Source organism: Tauraco erythrolophus, chromosome 4, assembly GCF_009769465.1.
Source record: "Tauraco erythrolophus isolate bTauEry1 chromosome 4, bTauEry1.pri, whole genome shotgun sequence".
In the NCBI taxonomy this organism is placed as follows: Eukaryota; Metazoa; Chordata; class Aves; order Musophagiformes; family Musophagidae; genus Tauraco; species Tauraco erythrolophus.
This window is the reverse complement of record NC_141468.1, coordinates 79,245,860-79,267,768: the sequence shown is the minus strand read 5'-3', so window position 1 is coordinate 79,267,768 and position 21,909 is coordinate 79,245,860. Positions and strand designations below refer to the sequence as shown.

The 21,909-nt window shown below is 40.1% G+C and overlaps 2 protein-coding genes across 2 annotated transcripts in view; one reads left to right on the top strand and one right to left on the bottom strand.

Annotated features, from left to right (window-relative positions):
* GYS2 (glycogen synthase 2) overlaps nt 1–11,130 on the top strand; it is a 47,163-nt gene extending 36,033 nt beyond the window's left edge. Inside the window, exons 9-16 of the mRNA XM_009990865.2 lie at nt 387–446; nt 1,086–1,164; nt 1,825–1,938; nt 4,150–4,276; nt 6,103–6,198; nt 8,691–8,854; nt 9,759–9,839; nt 10,909–11,130. Coding sequence (XP_009989167.1) covers nt 387–446; nt 1,086–1,164; nt 1,825–1,938; nt 4,150–4,276; nt 6,103–6,198; nt 8,691–8,854; nt 9,759–9,839; nt 10,909–11,130 — 943 coding nt within the window. The remainder of the gene's footprint in view (nt 1–386; nt 447–1,085; nt 1,165–1,824; nt 1,939–4,149; nt 4,277–6,102; nt 6,199–8,690; nt 8,855–9,758; nt 9,840–10,908) is intronic.
* Nucleotides 11,131–15,869: 4,739 nt separating this feature from the next.
* SPX (spexin hormone) lies at nt 15,870–20,946 on the bottom strand. Its single transcript, XM_086610767.1, has 6 exons — nt 20,941–20,946; nt 19,916–19,996; nt 19,727–19,784; nt 18,887–18,949; nt 18,146–18,232; nt 15,870–15,928 (listed from the first exon to the last, which is right to left on the bottom strand). Exons 1-6 carry the CDS (start codon nt 20,944–20,946, stop codon nt 15,870–15,872), a joined length of 354 nt encoding a protein of 117 aa, XP_086466893.1.
* Nucleotides 20,947–21,909: the final 963 nt, after the last annotated feature.

The window sequence follows — 21,909 nt, the reverse complement described above, 5'->3', positions numbered from 1 at the left end:
TGAGTCTTGATTAGTGTCCAATGTTAAGGATCATGTTTCTCTATGGAGACTCATATATACGCTCTCTTTTTCATAGCTGAGATGAAGGTGTTGTCTACTGATCAGAACAAAATATTAGAAGTAATCACTAGTGAGGTCTGCTCCTGGCTTTCACAATGCATTTGTCTTTGGATACAAGTCAAATCCTCAGTTGTGTTGAACTCTGTCAGTGTGGCTGCTGGCTGTATAAAAGAACTTTGAGAACCAGACCTCTGTCTGCTGCTGCACTGTGGATTCCATCAGTATACATGAAAGTACAATTTAATTTCCAACAGCAGAAATCTTTTTTTATTCTGTCTTTGTCCTGGATTCTCCTGTTTTATACATACATTTATTTGTTTTCCTAGGGACACTGCACAATCTGTGAAAGAAAAGTTTGGAAAGAAACTCTACAATGCCCTGCTAAAGTGAGTGTATAGGCTACTTTGCAGAGCCATATATTTATCTAGCATACCTGTGGTGTTTCTATGCTACTCTTTGTGTAAGAAGTTTTTACATCCATGGGTAGGCTGTAGGAGAAGGTTATGAGACCCTCTGTTCCATATACAGGTTACTTGTTCAATAGATAAATGACAGAGAAAAAATTTAAAAGTACTAGCACCCCATCGTGGAAAGAGTCATAAGAGACATGGGGGATGTCTAAATAACACAAAGGCTCACTCACTGTCAAAAATGAGCTACCTCAGCTTTAAAAAGCACCAGAGACAAAGTAGTATGTATTATTGGCTTTAGTCATATCCTTTCAAAAGACAGTTGGAAGTGAATGACTCAAAGCGCAGATAAGAGGACTGGAACTTCAGCAAAAACGACGTGTGTCTGAAAAACAGAGAAAAAGAATTATCTAGCTTTTTTGGAAGCTAATTGGAAGGTCAGCAAGTGTACGGAACAAGAAAATGTAGGGAATATAGAAGGGCTCTGAAAACAAAGGAAAGATTCATGTTGACATCAGCAGACTTCAAATCAGACCTTATTTGCCATTTCTTTGTTTTCTTTATGCAACTGATGATAAGTCATTTGGTAAAATAGGCTCTGTGTTGCCTCTGCAGAGGAGAAATTCCAGACTTGAACAAGATTCTTGACCGAGACGATATAACCATTATGAAAAGAGCCATCTTTTCAACTCAGGTCAGAAAATTTATTATTTACACAAGCATCTAGTATAAGTAATAAACATGGCTGTGTACAAGGATCGTGTATGACATATAGTGATATGCATGCACTGAAAAAGTTTTCAGCAAATATACTTCTCATTGCTAAATTTAAAGATCAGCTGTGATGGTTTTTAATGAGAGTACAACCCAAACTAATTCTTTTGGGGAATCCATGGATATTCCCCCAGTGACATGCAGGACACCAAAATTCCTAGTTCTTTTCTTCTGCACTAAGTATGAACTTTGCATTGTTCCTGAAGCCTGCATTCTTCCATTTTTATTAAATATATAAAATCGATCTCTTTAAGAAGACATAACATATTGACTAAAAACCTTTAAAATTAAATGGTAGACCTTTCTAAAAGTTGATACGTACACATTTATTTATTTTTATTTATTAGGTGAATGAAACAAGTCTTGTCACTGATTTTATGGTCTCATTTGTCACCTTAGTTATATAGAAGACAACATTATATGATCATAACTTTCCTTTCTTATCTTAAAATGAAATCATAAAAACCTATCCACATCGATGACAAAATCTCCCACTGTCTTCCGCTAATCTTAGAAAATGGTATTGGGACTCTTTGCCAACAGTTTTGTCTGGCTTATGGATTGCCTTTTCTCTCCTTAGCGACACTGCCTGCCTCCAGTGACCACCCACAACATGATTGACGATGGCAATGATCCAATCCTCAATACCATCCGACGCATTGGCCTTTTCAATAACCGGACAGACAGAGTAAAGGTACATCCTCTCATTTTCGTTTTAGATATAAGATGGAATTTCTTTACACAGGTTCAGTCTGGGTCTTTAGCATGGAGAGTGCAGTCAAATTCTTGATAGGCAGTATTATGCTAAGAGTACTTCTTCCCTTTCCAGGAATAACAACTAGTCACTTCACAGATATCCTCAGTTGCTGTTTGACCAAGTTAATTTCAAGTTAGAAATCTGATGCTAGGAAATTGTTTTCATTGCTACCTCCTGTACTGAATGAAGAGCTACTACTCCTGAAATCCAGAAAGTGCCACAGTCCGTTTGCACCCAGCTGTAAAACTCTGTAATAGATTCATTTGCTTAAAACTGTAGGTCCAGAGTTTGAGCACAGACATTTCTGGAGTATTGGTTCATCTCTTAAGAACAGCACCCTGACACTCAGCATTTGCTGTAGAAGGTAACCAGGGCTTTGATCCTGAGCAGAAATACTTCCTGTTCATGCTGTGCTCACGTTTATATCAACTGTTGAAGCTAAATGTACATAAATAAATCCTTTCCTTACTTCCATGTCTATCTTGCCAGACCACAGAAATTAACAGCTCCCACTTTCACAGGTCTGCCAAAGCTTTTTTTGGTCTGGCAATCACTGGCATTCTCTTTGTTAACTATGACTATCTCATCATCTGTTTATTAAAAGTAGCACCTAAAATTGCGAATCGTTTTTCTTCCAAACCTTCTTTTTAATGTCAGATTCATAGTATCTCTGACAATGTCGTATCACCTGTTCCCACTGTTTTCGCTTTTAAACTCATGACTGAGTAAATAAACATTTTCCTCAACTTCCTAGTTGCTTCTTCCTGGCTTAATGCATTCTCTGCTAAGCATGTGTCTCCAATGAGCTCTGAGAGCACAGTATGGTAATAATATACTAACAATAAGGTGTTAGTATATTATATAGTATATACAATAAGATGTAACAAAAGTACAGTGTAAGGACACACTGTGTATAAATATAATAAAACGTTCCCCTGAACTAACTGCTTGAAGCAATTGGAAAGCAGATAGCATATAAGACTGCAAACACTCTTCCTGCTTCTCAGCAGATTTGATTGGCTAGCTACATGTCAAGCTTGTACAGAACTCATTACCACTGGAAAATTGCTGGCTGCATGAACAGGTTTAATACTTAATGAGCTGAATGTCATGGGCAAAAAGTCTGTGAACTTCAAATGGAAAGTAATTTTGAGAGATGTATGACATACCCATGCAGACGCAGTTGGCATCTGAAAAGTAGCCTCAGCGATGCTAATGGAACATCTCGTTTGATTCACTGGGATCAAATAAGCTTGCATAATGAGTTTACAGCCTATTTACTGGTTGGATACATTCATGTGTTGATTTACTCAGGTCAGTAGCATGACTATATTATTAAGAAAGAATAAAAGCATATCCTTGACATGGAATAATGGCTACATTATGTTTATGTGGGGGAAAAAGCCCAGAGAAGGTTAAAACCTTCCTTCACACTTCTTCCTCCCAAAGCTGACTGGACAGCATACACAAGGCGCTTGTCTCCTTAGCAGTGTAATATGGTGCAGTGACCCCAAGCACTGCAGAGTCATGCACATAAATTAGCTTGGGTCCTGAAAGTGGGACATTAGCCTGAGTTAATAAGCTTTGTCTTTCCACAAGATTAGTTAGCCTAGGCACAGGATTGTGATGGTGAAGCTATAACATGTCTGGTTTCAACATTCTCTCGGTTCTTGGGAGATCCACTGAGTACAGTAAGTATTCCTGCATTTCGGTTAAGTGTTTCTGTATTTCAGTTGGATGCTGCGAAGCTCAGAAGTGCTGTATCCTCCTGAGACCTCCTGTGGCACAAGACACCTTGATACTCTGTACCTTGGTACGACAGACAAAGAGAACCAACTTAGCATTGCTGAATGCCACATATGCCTTAGGCATAATTCTCAATGCACGTGGTCTTCCTTCATCAGTAAGGATAAAACTGAAGACCTGTCCAGAAAAAGGATTCATTATCAGTACTATTTCCAGGACAAGACTGCACACAGGCAGGATACATTTCAGTGTGGGAAGTGAATTAAATAACAGAAAGGCAAAGTGTTGTCTAGATACTTAGGAACCTAAGACCAGAGTGAAGAAATTGCCTAAGTTTACTGATAATTAAAATGTATTGATGATGGTTTTCGTTCACCTCTAATGTAAGTTTTGAATATCCAGGTGATCCTACATCCAGAGTTTCTTTCTTCAACAAGCCCGTTGCTGCCCTTGGACTATGAGGAGTTTGTTAGAGGCTGCCACCTTGGTGTATTTCCATCATACTATGAACCCTGGGGTTACACTCCAGGTAAGCAATCTATCTGTACACTTAACTAATATCCAAAGAAGAATGCCCATTCTCTCAATGCAGAATAGCTTCGCAGCCAGTTTCTTCTGGAGTGCTGAAAAAACTATTCTGGCTCTCTTTCCTCTGCAGTGTAAAGGTCTTACTGCTGGCAAAATTTGAGGGCCAGGTGGTATAAAATGGCATCTACTGACTGACAACTACTCTCATTTGTCCCTGTGCTGGACCCTTTTCCATACTAACGTGTAATCTTTTGATTTTCTGTGGCTTTAGAACATAAAAAATAATTTTAAAACTTAATTCTTAACTTGATTCAAGGATTTTAAAAGAAGATTTGGAGTAATGTACATGTTGAAAAAAGTAGGGCAAGAAATCTGATGCTACCAACTGACATACTTCAGTGGGTTTAATTCAAGGTAACAATTAAGTTTGATAGAATTATGTATCACCATACCTAAGATATTTACTACAGATACATGCAGTGGTAGAGAATCTCACAGAATTGAATGGAAATTTCTAAAGGTACAGAGAGGATGTCGTTTCTGACATGTGGCCCAGGTTTACAAAAGGTGCTTAACACCTGGTGAAATCAGTGCAAACTATGAACTGGAATACCTATGAAGATCAAAGCCTAGGTTCCCAGGTTTTTCATGCCCTCCAAAATACCTTCTGTAGTCTTGATACACATCTGAAAGTTGGGGTGCGCCCCTGAAGAGCATTGGTTGTAAGCCAATGAATCAGAATAGAAATTTTGCAAATCTAGTCATTCCCCAGAGCTATTTCTCTCCAAGTTAGAAAGCTATTCAATTCCAAGTAAGACAACTGCCTTGTATTCCAGCAATTTCTCTTTCTCTTCTAATCTCAGCTAAGGTATAAAGAAGGTGTGACAGCCAGGGATGATGTTGAAGTGAACATTAAAGTAAACCTGGACAGAAAACTTAGATGGTTACTTAGCAGTTTTGAGGAAAGCTGTGATTTACGGTAGTTAATAGGGTGGTTTTCTTTACTAATGCAAAAGTGATTCTTGTTGTTGATACCCTTTTAATTCTCCCAGAAACAAAAGGAGATATTTTAAAGGTAGATTTATGGCTCTATTTTATAGACACCAGTTTTATTGTCATGTGAATGAAGGCCCTGTAGATGGCTTTCAGCATTTCAAAGACTAGAGTCTTTGCTGCATGCTGTCTTAAGTTAGGCTTAAGTTCATTGGCAAAAACTCTTTAAGCTTGAGTAAAGAGTTATCCTTGTTCACAGCAATGATAGCAATAACTACAAAAGAGGAATACATTTTCTAATTTTATAAAAATAGCTCCACATCTACTTTGAATGCAGTCCTGAGGTAATGATAAGGTTTATTGTTTGGTTTTTTTTCTGTAAGGACTGATTTACAAACAATGAATATCAAAATACAAAGTTTAACATGCTCCTGCACTTAAGAGATTCAGTTTTGTAAAAGTTGTGAGCAACTAATTAACATATATGTACAACAGACTTCAATTTAAAATCCAAGCAAATAGTCCAGACCATATATTGGCATTCTCTGTTTCAACACTGGACTCTCAGAAGATTTTCAGTTTAGCTGCTAGGAAACACAAACATATGTTCCCAAAAAACAGTGTGAAATCTTCTCTTTAAAATGTCTTTTTCTTTCTTTCTTTTTTCTTCTTCTCCAAATCCACAACAAAGCCTAATAGTTTTCACTTAACATTTTCAGAGCAGCTCTAGTGTTATGAGACTTTGTCTGCCTGTTTCTTTTTCTTTATTCTCTCAAGGTGAAACCATTCAAAACATACTGCCCTGAAACGCTTTTTGTCTGTTTCTTTTGGCAGCTGAATGTACCGTGATGGGTATTCCCAGTGTAACCACAAACCTTTCTGGATTCGGCTGTTTCATGCAGGAACATGTTGCTGACCCAGCGGCTTATGGTAAAATTTTTAACGCCATATCAAAATACTGCCTCTGCGTTAGGAAAGCAAACAGTTCAGCAACAATGCTGTTACTCCTCGATTTTGCGCTTTCACTAATGCAATGGAGTTCAGTAGGGGAATATATTCAGAGCTCTGAATATCTCGTTATGTTGAACAAGCCATTCAAGCTTTCATATTTATCCAAACCCTTTCCAAGTTCTCTCTCTTTTGTCTCCCTTTAACCTTTTGTCTGCTTTATCCTTCCAAACTCAGCGCGCCTCATACGTACTCTAGAGTCTCCTAGCACTTCCCTTAAGTGCCTCAGGTTATGGTGTAACACTTTTTGCTCCTCAAAAGAAGTAATGAAAATCTGCTTCTCTTCGAATAGTCCAAGAAGAATGTGCTGGGACTTCAAGGCCAGCGAAACTTGCTCCCACCAAACAAAGAGTAAATTATTATTTATTAGAGTAAATTATTATTATTTTATTAACATCTTTGTCGGCAACATGGACAGTGGGATCGAGTGCACCCTCAGCAAGTTTGCTGACGACACCAACTGTGTGGTGTTGTGGACACACTGGAGGGAAGGGATGCCATCCAGAGGGACCTTGACAGGCTGGAGAGGTGGGCCTGGGAGAACCTCATGAAGTTCAACAAGGCCAAGTGCAAGGTCCTGTACGTGGGTCAGGGCAATCCCAAGCACAAGGACAGGCTGGGCGGAGAATGGATTGAGAGCAGCCCTGAGGAGAAGGACTTGGGGGTGCTGGTTGGTGAGAAGCTCAACATGAGCAAGCAATGTGCGCTGGCAGCCCAGAAAGCCAACCGTATCCTGGGCTGCATCCAAAGAAGCGTGGCCAGCAGGTCGAGGGAGGTGATTCTGCCTCTCTACTCTGCTCTCGTGAGACCTCACCTGGAATACTGTGTTCAGCTCTGGAGTCCCCAACATAAGAAGGACATGAAGCTGCTGGAGCGGGTCCAGAGGAAGGCCACGAAGATGATCCGAGGGCTGGAACACCTCTGCTATGAAGACAGGCTGAGAGAGTTGGGGCTGTTCAGCTTGGAGAAGAGAAGGCTCCGGGGAGATCTTGTTGCAGCCTTCCAGTATTTAAAGGGGGCCTACAGGAAAGCTGGAGAGGGACATTTACAACGGTGTGTAGTGATAGGACAAGGGAAAATGGCTTTAAACTGAAAGAGGGTAGATTTAGATCAGAGATAAGGAAGAAGTTTTTCACTCAGACGGTGGTGAGGCACTGGAAGAGGTTGCCCAGAGAAGTTGTAGATGCCCCATCCCTGGAAGTGTTCAAAGCCAGGTTGGATGAGGCTTTGGGCAGCCTGGTGTAGTGGAGGGTTTCCTGCCCATGGCAGGGGGATTGGAACTAGATGATCTCTGAGGTCGCTTCCAACCCAAACCGTTCTGTGATCCTATGATTCTATCATGTACATTAAAAAATAAACCTGTGAAAATAAAAGGAACCTACGTACAAATAAGAATCTGCTCATAAAGGTTTAGAAATGGTTCAAGATTGGAGTGTGGTAAGGAGGAGGGTAGCCACCTCCTGGTGTGTCAAGACAATATTGAAAATGTGCTCAAACTGGGGCCTCTTTCTGAGTACCTTGGCTTATCTGCACAATCAGGCAACGACAGCTCCACACTACTACCAACAATGCCCTGACCTAGGGGCAGGGTTAGAGCCAGTTGCAAAATATAGTTACGCTTGCCTGGGTAGACATGTCTTTGAGATCCTTCAAAAAGGTCGCTGATCAAGAGCACGGGTCACTTGCTCTTCTCTGCCAAAACATAGATGTGAGCATTGACATAACTTACGGTACATTCCTAGGGGACACTGGGCACTTCGTACGTCTGTCTTGTCCATTAAGGTAGCTGAGATCTAGTACGCTCTTCTTCCCAACACCCTGGTGTGAGGAAGGTGGTAAGAATGATCTCAACGAACTACATAGAGATAAAGTTTACCTCGGCACTCTCTCTGCTGGGATTGTCTATCAACTAATGTATGTGAGTTAGCCATCCCTGTGGAAACACTTGTATTTTTTCAGAAAATACAGCCTCTGTCCTACAGGCTGATTCTGACCATACACACTTCTAAATTCTGCTGCAAACTAGGAAAGCACTAGATTTTTTTTTTAAAGCAGTCAGTATTTTAAAAAATACGTGGGATAAAAATTTTATGTCTTCATCCAGAAACTCTTGAATCCTTTTGGACACAATAACCCATAACAATAACAACAAAGCCTCTGAGTTTTGAAGAATTTGCTGAGTTTCAGCCTGAAATGTAAAGAAAATTAAAATAAGAAATACATATTTCTCTGCAGTTTTCCATTCCATCAGAATAGTAACAAATATTCCAAGAAATATCTGCCTTCTAACATTAAAAAGAGCATATAATACATGTAATGTTTGTAAGACTATGTGACGGAACGTAGAATGGAAATGTAAGAGGTCAGATTGCGTTTTCAGTTCCACTCATCCTCACCTTTCTTGTGTCTTTCAGGCATCTATATAGTTGACAGGAGGTTCCGCTCACCTGATGAATCATGCAACCAGCTGACTCAGTTCCTGTACGGATTTTGTCAGCAGTCCCGTCGCCAGAGGATCATCCAACGAAACCGAACTGAGAGGCTCTCAGATCTGTTGGACTGGAGATACCTAGGCAGGGTGCGTGAAACTACGTAACTAAGTAGGTTTTGTGCTCCAAAGTCATCTGGACTCTTTCAAAAATCCTACCTCTTCTTCCTAAAATCCTATTGGGCCTTGTAGCTCCTCAACACTCCTAAACTACCTCTGTGCTTTAAAGGTAGAACAGTGGTTTAATTTGACGTAGAAAACACACCACCTACTAAGAGGACAGTAGCAAAGCAGTGTTCTCAAGTCCACAGGAGCAAAAAAGTGGTTGCACATATAACAGTTTTGTAACTAGTTTGGACCTTGTCCTGGTCTGATATCTGTGTGAGAACCTTTCTGTTTATATGGTTCCCAACACAGCGTAAGACCCTGACACAAGCAGCTATTTTTGCCATGCATGTGATGGAAATTCAGGAATATAGTGGATCCATAAGTATTTTTGCCAAATTCTTAAATACCAGGCCCCAGTAAACTCATAAACATTTCTTTTCTGTAACTGTTACACATGCTTCCTTTGCGAGGATGAGTCCAAAGTTTATGTGTATACACGTGCACACTTAAAGATATAAATTTTCCTGGTTAAAGAAGACCCAGTTCTGTCTTGAGGGATGAAGAATACCCATCACTCAATAAGAACTACAGTGACTGAGACACGCATTAGTGTCTATCTTGACACATCTTGGTCTTACAGAAACTTTATTCAGCTCCTGTTTCAGGCTCTGCTTCAGTGGGAATGTAACGTGAATGACTCACGACTTCACAGCAATGTGTTCATTACAAGCAGCCATATCAGTTGAATTCTCCTTAGCCGAAAACATGTTTAGCCTTTGTTCAGCATCATCTTTCAGAAGATACTCCGTTTATGTTCCTTTTTTTTCCCTGCTTAAATCTATCTAAGACTTCCTGGAGTTGTAAAGGCTTCTCTTTTATGTTGCAGTATTACATGCATGCCAGACACTTGGCCCTCAGTAGAACATTTCCAGATAAATTCGAGATGGAACCAAGTGCTCCACCAAAGGTAAAGACGGCTTTTGGAGATCAGTTCATCTACGTTTTAGCTACTTTACAAACAGCGTGTGTGTGTGACAAAAAGAGAGAAGAGAGTTAGCAAGTTTTGTTTTAACCAAAGGGAAGTAGGGACTCATAGTTAAAAGCTCAACAAGTTGTAGACCCAAGCTCCAGTCAGGAGTTGTAATGGTATCAGATGCAAACATTAGGAGTACCAAGTGTAATACAGTTCTTCAGGTCATTTAGAGTGGCCTGGATGTGACTGTGCCACTTTAGACCAGCTGAGGAACTGGCCTTTGAAATTCCTAGTGGAAGAGTGGCAGCTTCTAATTTTGCTTCTGATAAATGCCATGGAGATGTTCTGCTTAAACCGAATAGAAGGTGAGCTGGGAAAAGATGTTAGGGAAAGTGTGGAGAAGTATTGCCTTCACCTAAACATGCTATGTGAGGAGGAGGCTGTGGCTGGAACTGGAAGGAGTCAGTTTAAAGGCACACCTTCAAACAGTTCTTGCATAGTTCCTATTAGCACCAATTTCAGAAGGGAGTCTGCTCAGATCCAATGTAAGAACCATGTTATTTAAAAACAAACCTCCAGACACCTCCAGAGAGCAACTTATTTTTTTAAATAAGAAGGAGGAAGGAGGCTCAGGCTGAACCCCCTTGCTTGGTTCTGCTTTTGCAGGTGTTGACATTATAACTAGAAAACTGGTTTAAAACTTCGGCGTAAATTCTGAATTTCAATAAGCACATTCTGGCTACAGAGCACAGAAGGATTTTGTGTTGTGTTGATGGTTCTAAGGCTCAATAAATATAGTCATATTTTGCAAAAAGCAGTGCTGGAAGGGCAGCGTATTGTTTATGGCACAGGCTAAAGATCACTGCCATACAAGTTTGTACTTACTGGCAGAGAAGGACTGAGGAGATCTGGGTTTAAGGGGTTTTAATTTTAGAGTGCAGAGTAGTTCTACGTTACGTCCCATCACTGGTTTTCTTTGAAGTGTTGATAACTTTACATTGCTGTATACAACTAATTGAAGAACACAGTGATAATACAAACAACTTACTTCTTTCCCTGCCAGACGGAAGGTTTCAGGTACCCCAGGCCTTCATCAGTGCCACCGTCACCTTCTGTCTCTCAGCATTCCAGCCCTCACCATAGCGAAGATGAAGATGAAGATGAGGATGAAAGATATGATGAGGATGAGGAAGCCGAAAGGGATAGGCAAAACATCAAGTCTCCCTTTTCCCTTGGAGTATTGCCGCAAGGAAAAAAGAAGCTGCATGGAGAATATAGGAACTGAATTCGTTGTTCTCAGCCTGGCAGGATCTTTCCATCACTTCAACAGTTTCTGCTGTAGGCTTGGCAAGCTTAGTGTTAAGGACAGTGTGATATAATTAGGGGAATCTTAAATGTTGCGTGAGCTACACTATTGGAAAGCTTAATATTATGCCACCTTGAAAGTAGTTTAAATGACAATTCTTCTGTGCCCCTTTGAGATAGGAGAGATTTCTCAAGCTTAATAAACCTAGAGAATGTGACAGTCCCCTCAGGACCTTATACAAACTGCAGATTATACCTTTGTCTACATAATCATCTATATTAATCATAGTCTAGGCTGATAGCTCCATTTTGGATGTCCCAAATGAATTCCTGCTTTCTTTATGTTCCCCCTTTTCCCCTCCTAAACTAACATGAACTGTAAGCCAGAGCTCAAAAAATTTAGAGAAAAAAGTGTTACACTGGGGAAACCTCGGCAGGGTTATAAAAGATACACTGAAAAGAAAATGGTCTTTCTTTTTCCTTATGCTGTTTATTGTAAGCTTACATCATTTAAAACATTTTTTACAGCACACTGAAGTGTCTTGGTCCAATGGTAAAACATACTTCCTGTGGAACAATATAAAGTCTTACACAGTGGGCATTTGGATTTTAGAGACAAATGAAGTCGTCTTTCTGCAGTCATTTAGACCCACAATAAACAGCAGACCGTTTATTTTCCAGTTTCTCTGGTGTGTCTGTTTCATTGTTTTCATCTTGTCTTAGATTCTAAGTTTGTTAACAAACTAGTTTGGGTGGAAATTAATGTGACTTGTCTAAAGAGCATGACAAAATTTCCTTAAGTAACACTTTCCCCTGCACTCAAAGCTACATGCCATAGAGCAATGTGATAACATTCAAAGATGAGTAACTCTCGTTCTTCCAATTGCCCCATTAGTCCCTGGCCTGTTTCACTTCTTCTAGAAGAAGCTAATCATAACAGATAATGCTAAAAATTCCAAGAATACATCTTCCCCACAGACATAATTTTGAAGCACCTGAAACTTCAAAAGTGCTTGGGGAATAATTGAACCTCACAATGAGAACTAGACATTTCGTTTGCCTTACAGAAAGCTTTCAAAAATATTTCAGTTCCTAGAGATGCAGAGAGTGCCTGAACACGCTTTTCAGACGTAGATCTTGACATGAAGATATTAAGAAGGAAATTCATCTTTTATTTTAGAAATTTGTGAAATCAAGAATTTCTCATGCTGTTCAAGAAAAGACATTTCCAGGAATTGATTCAGCCTGTTATTCTGCAGGTAGGGCAATGTAACCTTTGAAGGTATTTACTTGCACTGTCAATCCCAGGGGGAGCGTGGATGTCCAGCTTTGGTTAGAAACCTGCCTTTTAAACACTTAACCAACATTTGGTGATGTGGTTCTTACTACAGGCCACATAGAGTAAAAGTGATCAGGTGCCTATTTGTATTTTTGGCCACCTAAAGTCAGTTTTAAAATTGGACTTTCATTCTTAAGTTGATTTGGATATCTGAAAGAATAACTATTCTGAGAAGACAGGTTCAGGCTTTTTTAGCAAAAACTGAATTGGATTTAAAAGGAGTCACTATTTTTTAGCCATTTTAAAAGTAATTAAAACAACGAGTAGTTATTTTTCATGTGAAAGTGGTGAAAGCAAAGATACTGCAAATATTTTCCTTCATACATTTTACTAAGTGGAGAATATAATGACTGAGTCCCAAGAAAAGAACATTTAAAGGGCATATTGACTGAAAGTTAGTGATCTCTTAATAAAAAAGAAATTTTAGGAAATCTGATATTATTGCTTGTATTTCAATGCACTGTTGTACTGAAGAAAAAGCATTTCACCCCAAATTCCCTGTCATCAAAATTGCATTAGCATCATCTGAGAGTGATCCAGCACTTCCTTTGCTCCCTAAAAATATTCTAGTAGCCACAGGCTGGAGAACATTTGTCCATCATCATTCCAGACCCTGCTTCATTGCCGTTGTGAAAGATGTTATCGCTACACACATATTGTAGGTATTGCTAAATGGTGGAGGTGCAGTGTAGACAGTATGGAGAGTGGAAAGGTTTTGCTAGGGTTGCATTAAGACAGCTAAATTTGTTCTTCCTGGACAAGTCCCAGAGGAGAAAAATATGCAACATGTATGATACATGTTGCAGGTTCTCTTAGATGTTCTTACGGTGCGTGGGTTCCCTGGGAAGAGCAGAGAGCTGGCGTGACATCTCGCACAAATCCAGCTGCGTGTGTTTCGGCGTGCTTACGTGCTTTGAACTGCTGCCCAGTGGCAGGGAGTGCCCAGCTCTTGAGGTGTGACTAATGTGAATGCTGTGCCCGTTCTTCTCAGGAATGGGCCCGTCTCAGAAGTGGCCAAACTGACCCCTGCCTTATGCCTCTAGGCTTATTTTAGTTCTGCCTTGGATGTTAGGACTAGCTGTCAGCAGCAAGGTGATTTAGCTACTGCAAAATATCTCTGTCTTTGGAATGTGCAGTGTTGGAGGGAATGGCTTTTCCCTCCGTCAAGGCGACAGATTGCCCAACTTAAATGCCACACGTTTCGAACAGTTACTGACATCTAACAAGCTTGGTGGCAGCTGTCTATTACATAAGCAGTCATCTGCCAGATTGAAAATACTAGAGTTTCATAAACAGCTCACCAACAAGGCAGAACATTTATTAAGTTTCATGATATTTGTAAAGCATTGTTTAAGCTAGTGAGTTTAGATCAGGAATACATACAAAAATCAGTCAACTGGGAGTGTGATTATGACAGTTTTTATATATCCGGGACATTTAGAGGCATATGAATTTCATGATACTAATACACCAAGGGGTGTAGAAGCCGCCTACTTTTTGTCTGAGCAGTGGTTGATCATACTACAAAATATGCTGAAAAATAACTTGAATGCGCTGGAAATATTCAGAGTATGCTTGAAACAAAGAGCAGTTAAAGAAAAGATTCTGGTGGATACCATTGGTCTTTAGATGAAGTTCCTCATGAATACAACATATAATGCTGTTGAAAGATACATTAGTGCTTAAAAATGAACAAACAGAACATTTTGATTTCAACAGTTATGTTCCTCCATGAAATGGCCCCTCAGTTCAGGAAGGACGGGGAACTGCTGGAGAGAGTCCAGCGCAGGGCCACAAAGATGATGAAGGGAGTGGAGCATCTCCCTTATGAGGAAAGGCTGAGGGAGCTGGGTCTCTTTAGCTTGGAGAAGAGGAGGCTGAGGGGGGACCTCATTCATGTTTATAAATATGTAAAGAGTGACTGTCATGAGGATGGAGCCAGGCTCTTCTCAGTGGCATCCAATGATAGGACAAGGGGAAATGGATATAAGTTGGAACATAGGAGGTTCCGCTTGAACATGAGGAAGAACTTCTTCACAGTAAGGGTAACAGAACACTGGAACAGGCTGCCCAGAGAGGTTGTGGAGTCTCCTTCTCTGGAGATGTTCAAAACCCGCCTGGACATGTTCTCGTGTGATCTGATCTAGGTGGTCCTGCTGCGGCAGGGGGATTGGACTAGATGATCCTTTGAGGTCCCTTCCAATCCCTAACATTCTGTGATTCTGTGATTCTGTGAAATTATATAGATGATAAACAATTACTGAAAGTGCCCATAGCCCCATGATAGAAATTCCTCTGTTCCTTCAGCTGTGTTTCTTTGTGTGGAGGAGAAACAGCATCAAAGTCAGTGTAAGTTAACAAAATTAATTAGCAGTGTCGTGAGAAAGATCAGAGGAAAGCAGCACTAAAAGATGAAGAGCACGACTAGGGTTAAAGGTTAAAAAAATAAAACACAGTTGCTTGGACACAAGAATCATGTGGCTACTTTTTAATTACATGAGAACTACAGCAGGCTTTCCAGTAAGACCACATCACTACATAAATAACGTTAGATGTATCCTTATCGTCGTGGAATGATAATTAACTGATTTATGCATAATTCCAGATTTGCAACTTAAAAACCAGGCCAACAAAAAAGTACAATAATGATGCAATTAATATTCTGTGTGCCTGTTGCAATGCACGACACTGGATTTGTGACTCGTAGTGCACCTCCGGCAGCAGTAGTGGCTGCATGCCGTAGTCATTAATGAGGCCGTGGTCCTGTAAGACCCATCCCCATACTATCTTTATGTGGTGGGACTTGCTCAGAGTTTACGTTTCTGCATGCGTGTAACTGGGGCAGCACTGAGGTCTAGGTTAAGAGCTGTTGCCTATTCTCTGTGGTGACAGGTATCTGCAAAACAAATCACTTGCTCTGCAGTCAAAAATAATTGCGTTGTTTTAATATCTCACTGATTTTATTGACCGTCAGCAACTTATAGGGCCAGGAGTGAAGTGGTGAAGGAATCTACCTTTATCAGAAATAGGAAGGCTTCAATATACAGCTGGGTGGAAGGTGGTAAAAGGTTTCCTGAAGACTATTGAAAAAATATTTTTAATGAAGTAGTTGTCCAAACCCACAGTTTTAATCATCTTTCCAGGTAAGACAGTATAGCTTTTTTAAAATTTTGGGTGGGACATACAAAATGGTCTAAACAAGGCAAGAACTTTATAAATAATTTCCTTATCTCAACTAGTAACTTTTAATCAGTTTGCGTTCAAAATGTTGCAATGACTTCCCTTTGGGAACCCAAGTGAGGATGGATGAGATATTCTCTTTACACAAATCATGACACCAAGGTATATGCAATACGAATATTAAATAAATTTTAAATATTTCACCAATTTGATAGATTCTCTGTCAAGTAGCCAGGGTGATTACTGTTTTCTTCTTCAACTGTAAGACAAGACACAATAGGGAAAAATGAGCTATAGATAAAGGAAAGTTCAGTCAGCCAAAGTTCTCATGAGATAGACATGCCTCACGCACAGGTCTAGTGTAATGCAACTGCTTAGCTAAGAGATGCAGGCATCTGTAGAAATAGTCGTATCTTCTCTCATTTTAAATTTAGGAACTTTTCAGTTTGCTGAAAAGCAAAGACACAAACCACGTCCAGAGGGATATCTTAGTACAAGGCACAAATTTTCATGCAGAAGAAGATAATGTATTTGTTCTTTATCTGTACGTTTCTCTCAGTCAAGAGGATTCTAAAATCACTGGAAAGTGATCTTCTGGAAGTGCAGGGCTTATCCAGGTTTGACTGTGCTCTTATTCTCTACTGCAATGATGACAATGTTATTCTGCATAGTATTCCACTGTCTCCTCTGGAATAGTAACAGCAGGCAGGAAAACGCCACTAAAATTTATGAATTGTGAACTTCAGAGATTTTCTCTGTTTGTTAGCACACCAATGACACTTTCACTGATTTATTTTTAGAACTTCTCATATATTTTTGTTCAAAGCACTATGCTCATTTTTAATTCTGTCTTTCTCTCTCAGTCAACAAGCCACTGAATTTTTTTGGTTAGCAGAATTCTGCCAGGGCAGGGAGGAAAGAGCTGAGCACAGAGCCCCAGCGCTACGTGACATACAGTGGGAGATTTTAGGAAGTGGAGAAGACAGGAGTGATCCCAGCGTATCTACACATACACCAGGTAAATTCTGCCAGATGTTTCTCACACCCTCTTTTCTTTTCAGGGAAGCTGCATACTTTAGATAACCAAAGAGAGGTGATGTCACAGTGATGGTGGGGCCGTAATGCGTTATACACTGTTGATGATGTCAAAGGCAGTAACAGGCCTGTCTTACCACTCAGCTATGTGAAAGGTACAAAATTACCTCATATTTTACTAGGGTTTTACTTGACATTTCCTAGTTCAAGTAAAGTGCTTTTTCTTCCTGTCATGATGACACAAATTAAGAGTCTGAATAAGGAACTCACAACCAGGACAGTAAGAAACAAAGGTAGCTTCTAGCCACCTTCTGTTCCTCCCTGTCCTGAACCAGAGGGGAAGAGCACAACTTAGACAAACTCCTGGGCTTCTATATGCTACAACAGCCTCCCCGGCACCCAGAGGCCAGAGCACAGCACAGACTCTCCACAGCACTGTAGGGTGAATTCTCCTATTACAGCCTCTCTGTCTTCACATCCATTTCCAAAAAATAGTCTCTGTACCTGAAGAGGTGAAAGGTAGAAAGACAGAGGACAAGGAGAGCATAGATTTAGGATCTCAGCATGGTGAGATGTATGTATGCATCAGACAATGAGGGGTTCAGGATAATGGCTTTGCAGGAAAGCTGGTCTGGGGAGGGAAGGTGAACTATAGCAGGATGAGGGAACTGGGGAACATAGGATAGGGGTCCTCATCTAAGGGGGTGCAATATGCGTGAAGGAGATGAGGAAACACAAGTTGTTTAAGCCTGACTCAGTAGCTGGGTTTTCCTGGGGGATGTTATGGAAGGGAGAAGTGTGTTCTGAGGTTTTCAAGTGACAAATGGAGGCATGTAGCAGGTGGTGAGGAAACAGAGATTGAGAGGGTTAGATGATATCTCTGGGAGGCTGGGAACATATGAGTGGATTACAGGATTTTTCAGGATGTTTCAGGGCTCTGCCTCTGAATGTCATTGAGACCCCTTGTCAGCTGTGCCAGCAACAGAGCTCTCAGGAGCCAGATGTGAATCCCACAGCTCCTCTGCTGGGGCTTTTTGGGATTCTTTTAAGCATTTCCATCAGGAGCCAATGGAGGAATGAAAACTTCACAAGCAAACAATATTCTGCAGAAAAAGGAGCCCCAGTAGAGTTTTGTTTTGGAAAATTCAATTCAAAATTGTCATTCCCTTGAACCTAAACCAATAAAAATCTGAAAAGCAAATTAAAAGCAGAACATACAAAAGTTTATATACTATCATTTATCTAATTCTTGTTCTAAACTGTGTAAATGTACATCCTAATACAATACACTCTGTAAATGTACACTCTATTACAATGTACTCTGTGGAATACTATCTCACTTCAAACCAGGCCTTTAAGATCAATTTACTAAATTGTTAGTAAATGAAATACTGATAAACCTCTTTTTAAAAAGTCAGGGTAAGACAAAACATGCATTTACCTTCTTCTTGTACTTTCCGTAAGGAACTAAAGAACAGTGCTGCAGCTTCAGAAAGAGGTAAAGGATTTGTGTTTTGGCTGCGTGTTTCTAGAATTATAAAATTAGAGATGCATGGTTTGTTAATATTTACTGGCATTTATTTATTCTGTTCTTTGCTTTTTTACCCCTATGACTAGAAACCCAAACAGAAAAAGATACTGTTGTCTCCTTCGCTCTGTAACACTCTCTGCTCAAAGCCAGCCTGATATAAATATATAACCCAGAAAAGAGACTAGCAATCTTTTTAAAAAGGAGGCTGTTTTAAAGTCCCTTAGAAAGTTAAAAGAACATTTTCTTTCTTCATATGTTCCTTACTTTGCTACAACATTCTCTTTCCTCCAGAAATATTGTCTAGCATGGATTAATGTTATCTACTTTTGTCATTTGCCAGTTCAACACAGTTAATGACTTGATTTGATTTTTTCCCCCGTGGAAAAAGGAAGTGAAAGATATTGATGATAATCCCACTTAACAGCCAGGCCAGTCCGGAACATCACTTACGTAAATGGAGTCACACAGTACACAAGAGAGGAGGAGAGGGTCTTTATCGTGTGCTTTTTCGAATGAAGGAACTAACAAAAGGGAGTTTAATGGCTTCCTTGAATATAATTCCAGGAAAGCAAATCCCCTCCTTTCCACAGATTGCTCACATAATCAGAGACAAGACTGATGTGTTACATACACCTGTGCACATGTACTTACCAAGCTGCATTCTGTCATACAGATCCTTTCGCTGGCTTTCATCTGAGATGAATCGGCGTCCCTCTACAAAAGCAGTGGGAAAAGGGTGAAAACAGCCTCCCAAATCTGTTGTAATTCCCACTTTACAATCCCTAAAGTAATCTTTTCAAAATACAAAATTACAGCACTACCAGAAACATAAAATGAGAGGCATAAGTTCATCTCTGGGTCGTTGCATCAAAGGACAAAATCTCTCTTTGGCTTTAAATTTTATCTTTATACTTAAAGCTTCTTTAACTTTGGACTAACAATAGAAACTCAAAAGGTCATTTGCACAGCCTTAACGCCACCATATCGATAACACTGACATCCAAGTTCTCTTTAGAAGAGGTTGCTTGTGGTCTTAATACCAACTTTAATGCAAGAGGCTTGTAATAGGAATGTGTGTTCTCATGTTGCTTGAGAAGATGTTTTCGTAAAGCCTGTGTGAGAATAAGGAACGATAACTATGTTCAGTGTATCTTAAACCCCCTTTGAGATAATTTTAGATAAGGAAACTTCTTTTCTAGTAGGTTTTACAATCAAGCTTCAAACTCTAAATTTTCAGTACTTTATTTTGTGTTTCTTCTTCCAACACTTGCTCTCTTCAATTTGATTTCTTTAAAAAAATAATAATAATACTGGCAATGTCACTGTTTCAGAGATAAGAAGAAATAATAATTAGCACATCCCTGCAGGCCTCAGAACTTCTACATCCACAGCATCTCGGGGATTTACTGCTTGCGTGGAGCCAAGCAGATTAGGAATAATCTAGTGGTAGAGAAAGTTACCTCCTCAAAACAGAAAGAGCCTGGGACTTACGTGCACCCTTCAAATAGAGCATAGCCTGAGGAGTCCAGTTCCTCCTTTGGAAATGAGCCTTTATGCCAAAAAAAAGACAAAAGAGACATGTCAAGATTGCATGCCATTAGTAATTAATACAAATACTTGAACGGCACCAACCTGTGAGATTCATGGATGCTGCACATTCAGCCTGAGCGAGCTGTTTACCTGAGGCGCGCTCCAGGAGAAAGATAGGAAGGACACTGCCAGGAACAATGCCGTTGCAGACGCTGTCAGTTTGCGCAGTCCCTGTGCACAACAAAGAACCACGACATACAGGAAAAGCCTTTTAGATCTGTAGATCCTCTCAACTTCAAATTTATATGTGAGGGTATTTCCAGTCCCTCCTTTCTCTCTGTCTTTCTGCCCAACCTCCTCTTGCTCAGTGGCTATTTCAGCTTCACAGCGATCTGATGTGAGGATGACTGTTAGATCAAACATACTTTATTGTCTTTACTCATATTCATTTTAAAGGTTCCATACCAGTGAGAACTGCCATCGAGGCAAGCACCTTTTGTGCTTCTATTTACAAGGACATTAGATCCTCCAGAAATGAGAATAATGTACAAACTAAGGGGAAAAGACTATATAAAGTAAATCTTGGTTTTACCAAACTTTGAATGACAGAGTTTAGACAACAAGTAAATGTAGGGGGCTTGCCATTCCAAACCAACCAACCAACCAACCAACCAACCAACCAACCAACCAACCAACCAGGAGCGTGGATGACTACCTCCTCAGGAAAAGAAAGTTTTTAAACTTAGCATCCTGTTTGCATCAGCTGTGATTACACACATGTCACGAGAGAGACTTGTACGATTCTTGGAGTTTGTTCGCTGATGCAGCACATGCAAATGAAAGCGTTGAGCATGAATCCTCTGCGAACAAGTTGCGTCTCTGCCCGTTCGCACAGAGCGCGTTGTTGTTCATGCATTGATCACGGTGACAGGCAACAGAGAGCATCTAACATTAAGATTCACAGTGGTTTATTTAATCCTGGTTTTGAGAGCACATAGTGCTATTAATGTTTTTTTTTGTTTCAAGCACACTGAATATATCTGTGTATATTTCTCTCAAGTTATTTTTAAGTTAAAATTATTAAGTGCCCCTGCAGTTCCAAAATATTATACTCAGAAGAAAAGGCATAAATTGCAAACTAAAGGTTTCCCACACACCAAAAGAGTCTCACTCACCTTCATACTCAGTTCAGTGGCAAATCTTCAGTCTTCTTTTCTTGGGTTAACGTGTCACAAGATCTCTGACAGGTTTGAGGATCCCTTTTTAAATCTTCGGAGTGAAGGTATCCTCCCCTTCTGTGGCAGGGCGGAGGAGTCTAAAGGGATCTCTTGTCAGCCCTGTAGATGGAGGAGTAGAACGTCTGATGACTCCTGAGGGAAACCTGTAGTCTTGCAGGAAGTCAGAGAAATGATTGAAAGATGGATACACTTGGAGATGCACCCCATTAGCCAGGTGAATACTTTCTGAATACATCAGCAACAGTCCTGTGCATTTGCAATACGTCATCTTCTTGCTAGATGATTGATAACCACAGCCAGAAGCAGGTATTAATATGGATGATGAGTGTTTACCTAGGATAATCTAACATGTATCAGACTACTGTCCATTGTGGGAGCTGGAAAAGTTAGTAAATTACTATCCAGTAATGCCAACATCAAGAAAAACGTGATTTTTTCCAGTGTCACTAACTTGAGGTTATTCCTAGGGTACATTTAGAGGATGCAGTCTCTTGTTTGATTCTCTAACCATCTCTTGCATCTAGTTTTCTTACACAGAAGTAAAAAATAAAGCTGAATAAATCAATACCAATAAAAAAACCCAACCCCTAACACTCAGGAACACTTTTCTGTCTCATGGATTGGTTGAAGTAGAAACCCAGATTATGGGATTGAACAGGACAACCAGTGGAGCAGTAAATAGAAAAAAGGCAGGAAGCAGGAATCCGAGAAATCATTTCTACAAGCTTCTTCTAAGTGATGGACTCATTGCAGTCATGGGTAGTGGTAGTTTGGTTTGGTAGTTTGGTCCTCAGGCAAAGAGCTAATCACGCTTGATGCCTAGGCTTGCTGGTTCTGTAGCTAGGGTTTGTATCTCTCCTCCTTCATTTTTTCCTTCATAAAATGGGAGAGGGAAGCAAAAGGGGA